The sequence below is a fragment of the Cataglyphis hispanica genome, chromosome 10 (genome assembly GCF_021464435.1).
Source record: "Cataglyphis hispanica isolate Lineage 1 chromosome 10, ULB_Chis1_1.0, whole genome shotgun sequence".
NCBI classification, from domain to species: Eukaryota; Metazoa; Arthropoda; class Insecta; order Hymenoptera; family Formicidae; genus Cataglyphis; species Cataglyphis hispanica.
Genome location: NC_065963.1, coordinates 3705273 through 3717582, shown reverse-complemented (window position 1 = coordinate 3717582; position 12310 = coordinate 3705273). Strand labels below are relative to the sequence as shown.

General features: G+C 35.1%; 1 protein-coding gene across 14 annotated transcripts in view; it reads right to left on the bottom strand.

The window, feature by feature from the left end:
• The window catches only part of LOC126852508 (basement membrane-specific heparan sulfate proteoglycan core protein), a 144196-nt gene that overhangs the window by 45469 nt on the left and 86417 nt on the right, over positions 1-12310 (bottom strand). For 10 of the 14 annotated variants that reach the window (XM_050597354.1, XM_050597353.1, XM_050597355.1 and 7 more), the window contains exons 10-13: positions 6591-6698; positions 2610-2726; positions 825-938; positions 366-479 (exon numbers count right to left, since the gene is read on the bottom strand). In XM_050597354.1, the coding sequence (XP_050453311.1) occupies positions 366-479; positions 825-938; positions 2610-2726; positions 6591-6698 (453 nt within the window). The remainder of the gene's footprint in view (positions 1-365; positions 480-824; positions 939-2609; positions 2727-6590; positions 6699-12310) is intronic. The other 4 variants (XM_050597361.1, XM_050597362.1, XM_050597365.1 and 1 more) reach the window with 1 other exon arrangement.

The window sequence follows — 12310 nt, the reverse complement described above, 5'->3', positions numbered from 1 at the left end:
AAGCTCAAACGCCCCTCTCGATCGCTCGTAAATAATCGCGTTGGGTAACCGGCACTTAACAAAGAGCATCGGTGCAAGTTTATCGCGGCAACTTATTGCTGGTACCATTGCGGAAGAGTTATCGTCGCGCGTGCAAAAGTGATTATTGATCATAATTAGTTGTAAACACGCTGCAACATATAATTTATGTTGCCAACGATCATCGCAGACAATACTGTTAGGGACAATAAAAGAATCAAATAACTTGGACTCTCTCTTGAAATCCGCATCTTTGAAATATCCTAGGTACATTTGCGTTCTCACTGTGTGAGAATCGATCGAGTAAGTATACGTTTCGAAGAGGAGGAAAAAACGAGTTAGCTTACCGCATTGATGTTCGTCTTCGCCGTTGCGACAATCAGGGATTCCGTTGCAGCGTTTGTCGATACTTAAGCAGATACCGTCCAGACAACGGAACTGATCTCCGCTACAGGTGGTCACTGAAAACAACAATATAAAGTCATAGAAAAGAAAACAATGTTACTTTCGTAGAAAGTTCTTTACAAAACGATCAATGCATATTAAAAAAAAAAAATAAATAATTACAAAACAATATTCATAATCTTATTGTGAGATAATAAATATTGTATTTGAAAGTTGAGCTAAAAAATATAATGTTCCATAAATCGAAAATTTTTTTATATCTGTCTGTGACAGAAAATAATATAATTTCTAAAAATTATTTGGAACTTAATAAAATGTAATATTGCAAATGTAACAATATATAAAACATATATTAAAATATTAAATGTTTTTAACTCAGTGAAAAAAAGAAAATAAAATACCATTGCAATTATACTCGTCAGAATGATCGAGACAATCGTTTCGTCCGTCGCATCTTGCGCTTTTGCTGACACACGAACCGCTGGCGCACTCGAACTCATCTGCTCGACATCGTGCTATTTAAAAAAGAAATTAAAAAATAAAAATCTATGTACAAATAAAATAAGAGAGAAGAAGAAAAAAAAAGAGAGAAAGAAAGGAAGATGAATAAGAGAAAAGTGGATAAGAGAAAAGTAAAAAAATATACGCGGAACAAATATTCTTATGGTGACTTTTCCAGCAATACCTTGATTTAAAAATTTTTTTCCTCTGTCCAAAACAGTAACGAAGAGCTATTGACTCTCAAAGCTTTTTTGATTATTGTCGCAATTTGAACCGTTACTGAAGTATTATTCAATTTATGAGATATCAATTGCATACGGGTCACGTTGGAAAATATTCGATAGCCCGCGTTTTAGTTAATTAAAAACTGTTTGCCAAAGCCCACTTGACCTACAGTAAATATAGCCTGTTGTGTCACGTTACTCGTCTGCTTGACTTTTAGTGACTTTGGCTATTTATCGCATCACAAAAATGTAATATCTGAAAATGTGTCACTAGAAGTATGACGAGGACTCGATAAAGCGTGATTTAGATGCTCTAAATACGTTTCGCAGAATTTTATGCAATTTATATTATTTAAGTTGAATTCGCGAATTATTAACAACATATATCTTTGATATATAATTTTTATTAATTTTTTTTTTTCGTTTGATTTGGAATCAGACCTCGATTAGTTTATTTTAATATTATATATATTTTATATACATTTTATATCGTGATCCAGTTTTGAAAATATCTCGTCGTAGACCAGAAAACGAGTTGTTCTTTTTCATGCAATTATTTAAGATAAAATTAATTTATTTGTAACAGTTGGATAACAATTATATCACTGTTAACGCTGTTAACTGTGTCTCGCGGAGAGAAAATTCGCGGCTACATGCACTACCACATATCCATGAATAATTAAGTGCAAGAATCGCCGTCGCGTTGTTGCAAGTGCGAATACCTGCTCCAGTGAGTTTCTCCATAACTTTGTCATGTAATCAGTGTAAATTATCATGCACTACTTCCTAATGAGTTAAAAATGCGAAAGGCTCAGACCTTATGCTGTACAGGCACCGTTCAAGTTGTGAAATGAAAATTTGCGTGTGCCATATATAGTTTTTCAACATATTATCCAAAGATGCAATGAAATTTATACCTACCTCTCGCTGCCAAGATGTGTGTGTGTGTGTGTGTGTGTGTGTTGCGAAACGTTACAGTATCTAGTAAGCGTGTTTATTGCGACGCGGTCATACAACGCGGAAACACGAGACTGATGCTCTCAAAATTGGATCAAATTCTATTTTTTTTTTCGTAAAGCTTCGCAACAAAAAAAAATAAAATAAAATAAACGTTTAAATTTTTCAATTATATTTCGTGTTTCCGTAACTATTGACATTGGAATCTCACTCAGTGACCATGTTTGCCTATAATACATCGGAGTGTCATCGTTTACCGTATTTGCCTATAATAAATATGCAGTTTGATATTCATATGTAGCAGAAAAAAAATGTCACAATATTCTTTCTTTTTTTTTTTTTAACTGAATCAACAAGTCAAACAAGTTCTTGTTCTTATTAAAAGAGCCTTTAATGTGCACGCATGCGCGACAAGATGATTCCAATCCTAGTAATTGATTTACATGCTCTGCGCGAGTGTGGCAAATTTCGCAGCTCGTTGGAGTAAATAGTGATAATTCGTACTCATGTTGTGACAATTTTGTTCATCCCTTCCACCGATACAGTCCGTGTATCCGTCACAGCGTCGTGATAAGGACACGCAATAACCAGGCGAGCATTCGAACTGGTCTTCCCTGCAGGCTGTAAGAATTGCATTCAGGCTAATTTGGGTAAATTTATGTCGCCGAGAACGGCACGATGACCCGGGCTGACGCGGGTCAATTTGAGAGATGACACGTACAAACACAGCTGAGAATGACGTTTACTGTGCTGACGAGGATTAGACATAAACTGACCAATGGACGTAACACAGAGACATAAACGACGGAGAAAGCACAATGTTTGTCGACAATAATTAACGATTTTCCGGCAAATAAATTAAGCTGCATTCCTGGCTGATGTTGAAGAACGATGTTCAAGAAGAAAATAGAGATTTATAGAATTAGATTCTTCTATAAGCAAATAAAAAGCGAGTAAGCAATATAAAAATAAAAAATTTCGTTTAAAAATGTCTGTTCTACTTTTGCTGCATTAAAAATTTTCCATAACATTTTTTCTTATTTTTTCCCGCTAAAGATTAAATATTCATATGCTTGTTTCGAGGCAAATGTACAGTCGAAGAAAACAGACCTAATATCAGATTAATGTATTCCCAAGTGAAAGATGTAATTTCAAAGTGAAACCATAGCACGATGATGTCAGATAATATAAAAGAAACTTCTAGAGGAATTAATTAGTGGCCGAGCGAGACGCGTTAAGTGCTAGGCCATTAATTAGCACGCACTTGAGGAAATTTTATGGAAGAGATTATAAATGAGTGAGGAGTTACGGTCAATCGTGTCGTATCTTCCACCGTATTCTAATTTACGGCAGTAATTAGTTTACAAGAGAAAAAGAACCTGAAAATACCTAATCGTCGCAAAAGAACATTGCGTAATGTCCAACAATCGCCCTTACATTTATCCATGTCAATGATTATTATTGCACGAATACACATAGAGACGAAATATGGACGCAGATAGACGTAAGTTGCCACAAAATCATAAGGAGCAGTGACAGATTAAAGTGAAGTGTGAAAAGCACACAATAAAAGCGACAAAAATTTCAGCATTTATCTGAATGAGAAATATTAAATTGTCGTAAATTAATCGTTAAATTAAATTATTGTAAATTGGAAGCTTGGAAAGAAAAAAAAAACAGGAGTGGCGATATAAAAAGGTTTTTGATCATTTGTTATGATATTTTGCACGATTGCTCGCATTTGGTTTCACCTATAGAAATATTCATCGCGATTTGAAGCATTCCGGCAGCGTAGAAAAATTAATTGGTTATTTCAAAAATAGAGAGCAATGACAATCAGAATTAAAAAATTACGGTAAAATAAAATGGCACTTTATCAGCGTTCAAACCGCGCAATGTAAAATAAATAATTCTCATCGTGCCACCGAATTATATGATGGTATAAAATTACGGAAGTTTCAATTATATCCACTTAATTTTTGTCGAATCGCGTGATAGCTCGATTATAAAAAATTTATTTAATACGAATTTTTTGCAGAAAATTAATACGACAGATAAGATTCATGATTTTGTTCCGAGAAAATCTGTTTTTTCATTCTAATTGATTAAAAAAACAGAAGATTAGATCATCTGATGATTCCGAGCGGAATGAGACATGTGAAGTCGTGAGTCGCTTGATAAAGCGACGTAGAGAACGGGAGATTCTGCGATTTCTGACATCATCTTAGATTCAAGGTTTGCCCTGAAGCCTCACCCATTTGACGATTGAATTGCAAATGAGCCGCGAGTTCAATAATCCGTTCACTCGGTGCCCACGGCAATATTCTCTCGCGTAAATATCCGGATAATCTGAAAGCGATGTACCAGATGCGAGAATGTGCATTTGAGAAATTAATGATTTAACTAAAAAGATTCCAATTTTAAACTAATTTCAAATTCATCATAATTATGATACAATGCAAATGTATCATATTTTTGTCGTGATAAAATAAAAGAAATATAATATATAAAAAGATATATAAAACCGTAATAATAATAAATTTATTATAATCATTAAAACTTTTAAATCCGTTAAATAAACCGTAAAATATTATCCTTAATGACAAGTCATATAATGTCTCGACGTACGGACAATGAGAAACAAATATAATCTCGCGCAAGGATTTAGCGGGAATGATGACTCTCGCGAATCTGGCGCGATTTCGCGGCGGGCCGTTTTTCAGGGAAGTTTGGGCGGGCGTGATGCTCTTGTCACGAATCAAAATTGGATTAAAACGGTGAAAATGCGAAATTCTGGGGCAGAGCATGACGGAAGGGCCGGACCCGACGTTCAACGTCAACGGCCCGTCGAGATTAACGTCGGATTAAAATTGCGGCCGGTTATTAGGGCGGATTAATAAACGCGAGTAAATCTTGTTCGACAAGGGGCCATCCCGGATTTCCGTTCGGTCGGGGGACGCAACGTGTTTCATTTTCCTCTGCTTTTTTCTCTTTTTTTTTTTTACCTCTCCTTCGCGGTTCTCGACGGCTCTTAACGCTACTAATGAGATGTAAGTACGATAAATTACGCTACAAGATGAATAAGAATTCGATCGGCAGTCGATTCTATTGATGCGCGTTCGCGCTATTGAGATTAATTACTGTCATTAGTTTCCGTAACAATAAACATTTAAATGTCGTAATAATTGTATAATTATAGTGCACGTCACTAAACGTTTGTTCTATATTACAGTTATTTCCACTAATGGATCATTGTCGCAAAATTATGACTACAACGTTAATATTTGTAACATTATTGTACATAAATTACAAAATAATACATACAAATGATATAATACATACAAATACAAAATAATACATACAAGCCCGAATACACTTGTATTCTTACATTGTAATATAAAAATCCTTTCTCCGGATTTCAAATATTATGATGATTTCTTCAGATGATTTAATTTTTGATACTTTGAAATTTATAATGAAATTTTGTTTTCAGTGATACTACGCAGCCTGTACATCCTCGTAATTCTTCTCAAATTCGAATTTTCAAAAAATTAGGCCGTAACGACCGGGTGTAATTACTTATGTACGTGGCCGAGCACGGCGGATCAGCCACAAAGCGTGCCTTCGCAAAAGACGACAGAAATAATAAAGTGACGTGGTTGGGAAAAAGAGGGTTGGGGTTAAACAAAGATGGGGGAAATGAATGTCGATGCCACAGGGTGCAACGGCCTTAAATGCGGGGCCGAAGAACGCCATCATTGCCATCACCACCGCTATCATTACTACCACCACTGACAACAGCAACACCACGATCCTCATACTTCTTTTCCCGAGCACGCTATTATTATTGTCATAGCTATTATAATTATTGAGTTCATCGTATTACGTCGAGGCGCCCATTCGCGATTAGTTCCGGCACAGTCGCATGCGGAGATGACGTGCAATGTTAGTCGGCGATAAATAACGCTGGTATGTGCGAGGACGTATGCCAGTATTAGTGACGATTTCATATGAAGATACTTTTATCGTTACGTATAGTTCTCATAGATTCATAACGTGTGTGCCGAGAGAATGATCTTTGTATGAAACTTATTTCTACTTGTTATTAATCCCTTTCATACATTTGTATTATATTATAAAAAAGATATTCGTCACGTTTAAAATTTTTTTTCGTAAAGAAATATTCCACAATGCGCATGTCATTTTAAATATAAAAATAATATATTTTTTAAAAGTTTATAGAAATATTGTGCTACAGTCATTTTTGTATGAAAGGAATTAATGATTTGTTATGAGTAGTACAAAGTATAACCATGTTAATTCATTTGACAATTCATATTGTGAAGGATAAAGAACTGTTAAAATTACACCCTTACAGCGTACCTCTACTACTACTAGAAGCTCAAAATGACAATCCACGCATGCAAGTAACTATTATAGGATGAATATGAGCGTTTATTTTTTGGATGTGGAAACAATACTTACGGCAATTGTGTTCATCCGATCCATCGTAACAATCATGCACGCCATCGCAGTATCTGTTATTGTCGATGCACTGTCCGTTTCTGCATATGAATTCGGTTGAAGAGCAAGCTGCGCAAAAAACGAAGATACCAATTATTATAAATAATTTTATTATGCCGATTATTATAAATTATACTGTAAATATTTTCATCTATCCAGTTTAAAAATTATTTTCAAAAGATTATTATAAAATATGCTGTAAATATTTTTATCTGTCAAATTTAAAAATTATTTTTAAAAAATTGTTATAAATTATATTGTAAATATTTTTATCTATCCAGTTTAAAAATATAATATTTATAAGTTTAAATTGACTGAAGCAGATATTAGCATAATACACATTTGACACTTAAAATATTATTCTCAAATCTAGACATATTTAATAATAAATTCTTAAATTCTTAAATTAAATAATAAATATTCTCAACTCATCTCGAATGCTAAATTCAATTTCTTTGTAAAACGAAAAGGTGCCACTACGTTCGGCATCTTAGATTCATATTACATATAAGCAAATTACGTTCGTGAAGAGTCGTGAGGAGAGACTTTTGCATTGCACGTTCTCCTTGAATGTTTACGAGATTCGCCGGATGCTACTTTGCCTCACAACACACGAATAAACCAATAATGGGGAGAGGTCGGTTGTTTAATATAAATTCTGAGAAGATTGTACATAGCGGCGGATAAGATTTCAAAGGTGATGCAGTTGACAGTAAGAGGCGAGGATAAGGTTGCAAGATAAGAGGTTGTAGGTCGGATAGCGCTTTACTGCACAGACATCGCACTTCTCGTTTATCTCCTTGGCATGTGTCGTCTATAATTCCAGGAATATCAAAATATCATTTCATATTTTTATAAGATCGCGAGAAAGTAAAAACGATTCAATATTTTAATTTAACAACACTTGGAAACATTTTTAAAATATGTATGTTTAATTTGTGCATACAATTTAGAAACAAAAAATAAATTATTTTTTAATTGATAAATACTCGATATTGAAAAAAAAAAAATAGTCAAGAACTTTACGTATCAGTCTTCGCGCTTCGAAACGGGTATTGCTTTCATTATTGGATTCCACACGTCCTGATTCATCCACTTATTTTCTCATATTGCACAAAGCCAATTGTTGTCGTCGAACGATACACCCGAACCGCAAACAGTGGACGCAAATTTTTCGCCGGTTGCTCGCTCGAGGTTCAATGCACGGATCACCTCGCTCGGGTTTCGAAATCAGGAGCGCGCAATCGTTCACGGCTATCCTATTTCAAATAAACATTCATCCGCTCACAAGTCCGCCTCCGATTTCATTCAGGCCGGACGCGTGCTCGTCCGTTTCCACTTGCTGATCATCCGGTCAACGTGACTGGAGTCGCGCCGCGAAACGGCATCTCGTTTTCACATTTGTCCCATTGACTAATGCGAAGAGACACTTGTGAACTGCACGAATGGTAAAGCGACTCGATAAATGTTGAAATGGACACGAAAAGTGAAACGGGAGACATGCCGGTCTCTGAATATAATAAAATCGATTTTTCTCGTTGAATTAAACAAAATATTTTTGCACTATATGTAAAAGAAAGAAACACTGTAGAAAATTATACTCTCTATGTAAAACAAAATAAATATATAGAATAAGCATAAATGTATATACGTAAGGCGCTATTACAATTTTAATTTTCGAAAAGTTTTCGAAAAATTATTATATGAAAAGAAATGTATCCTAATTAATTTGTATGTTGTTTTTTTTTTAAGTTTTTAGCAAATAATTATATTTGCATCAAATACATAATAAATCTGTACATGCAATAATACGTAAACATGTGTTACAATTCAAAAATTGAAAAAATTTTTTGGATGTTACAAAGTGTGATATGAGTGCATGATTTAAAGGCATGCGCTGCTGAATCTTTTAAATTGCGTAGATAAAAAATTAAATTACACTCCAGAGAAAAAAAAAAAGACAAGAATTCTCTAGAAGTGCACGACCTTTGAAAATCACCAGGAAAAAAAAAGAGAAATTGCGTGAAAGGGTGGTTTTATCTCGAGTGTCTCGGCAGCGAGGCCACAATATTGCATTCGTCGCTCGAATGGAGGAAGACGGAAAGAAGACGGTACGGTGAGACGGCGGCGCTTGCCGGGATTGATCACGTTGTATAACGACGACCGGGCATGCTTTGACATCGGAGACACGCTGTCACTTGACAGCGGTGCTCGATTCTGGAATCGCGCGCGGCGCGGCAACGCAACGACGCGACGACGCGATGTTGCAGGCGCGGCAGGAATGCCCCTTAAAGTCCTTTCTATTCCGGCGCATTACGCGTCTCAGATCAGCGTCATTGTTCAGGTATCTCACGTTACTCAGGTGGCCACTAAGTAGCGAGCGGAGCAACTTGTGCCGCGTTGAAATTCGCACCACGATCGAAGCGTGACTGCGCGCAATGCAAATCAAACTAGGGTTTGTTTATTAAACAAAGACCATGTGCTCTCTCTCTCTCTCTCTCTCTCTCTCTCTCTCTCTCTCTGTCTGTCTCTCTCTCTCTCTCGCCCTCTTGATGGATGGACAAACCGAAAGCGCCATAAGTCAATAGGATCCCGAACTCGAGGGTTGAGTTCTCCCGCGGTGTGCACTTCATGATCCGCGTTTGTATTAAGAGATTTTCACACGAACATTTTCCGCTCGACTCGTTTACGAAGCTCTCGGGGTCTTAGATAGATCCGTTTCGATTTAAGGATTAAGTAATCGCAAAAGTGTAGTAATAAATTTTATCTGCGAATAAAGTTAACTCGCGCACATGAATGGAAACTGGTGATAAAAAAATGCAATTTGCAAAATGCGATAATTGTTTTCGGATAAATGATATTTTGCGCATAATATATATTTCTTAATTATTAATTTTGTTCTCTTAAGGGAAGCACAGATTTTAAAAAAGTTCTGATGTATCTATAAAAATCCTTTAGATCATGACGATATTACAAGAAAAAAATTATTTTACTTTTAACTTACGATATCCAGCATACAATATTTCGATGAAATATTCATCGTGAGATGCGAGTAGCGACAACACAGTGACGGGAAATCCATAGATCAATTGTTAGCGGTACCGAAAATAAAATTGTATCTCTTGGAATACTTAATACTTGTGATATCGGAGCTATCGATGATGTTCCGCGATGTATTAGCGGCGCGTCGGAAATGTCGTGAGTCCCGCAGGTATACGTCCGATAAATCGTGGGCGATTGGGATCGAGGAAAGCATTATTAATCTAAAGCGCATCGCTTTTGCTCGCTATTTCGAGCGCCCTTTACATATGCCATGTTTGAGCTGTTCGTTCAAGTTTCGAAAGATTAATATAAATACACTTTATTACCGATATGTTACATACAACGTAACAGTTTCAATTAATAGACTGATAACGACTAATAGGTTTATGAAAAATATATTCACTGACTATAAATTTTGTATTCGTAGTCCTGATATATATATATATATATATATATATATATATATATATATATATATAAAAGATCAAATAATATTTCGCGTTTTAATAATGCCATTTAAAGTAATATAATACTAAAGAGCAATGTAATGTTTGGCGCATTAATTTACATTTTGATATTTCAAAGTGCACGCCCGCAATCTTGTCGGCTCGCTGCTTTTCGCGAACATTCGGCTCCGTTAAAAGCTGCACGAGCCGTTGCACGCGATACTAATGTCGTCGTTACGATGCGTCTAAAAACCAGATGCTCTCGTGACAAAAAGAACGAAGGAACAGTACAGCGGTGCGCCCCATGCCGCTCTATCCTGGAATCCGACAAGCCAAGTTGCCTTGTGAACTTAAGGAGGGTACAGCAATTAAGTCGACAGAACGCTCATCACATTTACGAGATTGCCGGATTACGCGACGTTTCGTGCATGGGAAGAAAGTCCATCGTACTTTTCAATGCGTAGATAATTGCGAAATAATTCAGTCGAGAATGATAAATCAATAGCTCTTAAAATAATATTCATAATTTCTTTTTCTTGCTCCAATTAATTGTTACATCGTATATTGTATATATTCTCCTAATATTATCTAAAAAAAAGAAGTAATATTATTTAAAAAAAAAAAAAGAAAATTCTTTTATTATATGGTTATAATTTTTAATAAATGAGCTTATCGAATTGCATTGACCGATATTTATTAGTTTACTTGCCCCTTTTTATCAGACAATACTGTATATCGTTCCAAAGACATTCGCCAGATGCTTTTCGTATTCTCATAAACAACAACTTGAAGATGTGCACTTTGAAATAGAAGAAGACCAGCGCTTGCGACCTCGCAGCAGTCATCCGTCGAGTGCCACTCTAGCCGTAAATTACACAAATAACTTGCCCGTACGCCTTAGCTACCGCACAAGATCTTTGTGAAAGCTCACCTTGTGCACGATTCCGCATAATGCGTCTTTTGCACGCGCCTTAATCAAAATTGAATCACGAAGAGAAAAATGATGGCGAATAGCGGACGAGAATCAAAATCAAAGAAAAGTGGAAGCTATTTTGAAATTCAATTAGATAACAAAAGTGATATAAAGTGATTACTGAGAAAAAGATTTAATTCGTGACTTATGTTTAAAGCGTACTTATATATATAATTTCCATAAATAGGACAATTTATAGTAAGGATATCCTTGCTAAAAATCGGAACGATTTCCTTCTTTTCCAATAAAAGGTCATAAGGTTTTTAAAAGTCTTTGATATTAAATATTATATTTCTTTAATATATGTCAAGTAAAAATTCTCTTACTATATAAAGTTTACGTAAAATTCTAAAAGATTTTATCATTTATTTATATTTCTGGAAAAAGCATAATTTTTTTCTAATTCATTGAAGATATAATAATGTTATAATAATTTATATATCTCGTGTCATTTTTATTTTAAAAGATGCTTAAATATGTTTAAATGTTTATCAAATAAAGTATAATAATTGAATACTCTCTATATCTAGATTGATAATTTAATCTAATTTATGCAGAAAATTTTAAAATCGAGGAAAGTGCAAATCTATTCATCGCGTAGAAATTCGTGTCTCTCTATTGCCGAAGCAAATGTTCTCCAAAACTACCCTGGAAAATTAATGTAACACTAAAACCTTTTAACCAATTTTCGACTAACTAGATTTTATACACGATCGACTTCATTCTATTTCAATGATATGCTTATTTTAGTGGCCGATTCCCACAGAGATTTATAGAAAGATCATGAAAGCTGAAAACGCGTTTTTTAGTTATCTGATTTTTACATTAGCGGGGAATAAAAATCGAGGTAGAAGACTCACTTGGAAGTCTACAAAGACCGCAATTTCCGAACTTTTCCGTTTTAAGCGCGTTAAGATTAAGAGCCATAAAAAAATCGGCCCATAAAAATGTATATTGTAAACATGGGTCTTTGGGGAACGCTCCGTTAACTCAAGGATAGTGGCGCGGCACAGGACGTCCAGTTTCCTCTCCTGCGCTGTGAAAAAGCCGCGCAAACTTTCCCATTTACCCACTTTACATACATGGCGTTTTATACTTAATATTTCACTCTCGCGAATCATCTTGTCTGTATTCTGGCGCGGATGTTACGCAAACATTCATTTTCATAGAATTTATATTTATTAATTATATGCAACACATTATATATATATATATATATA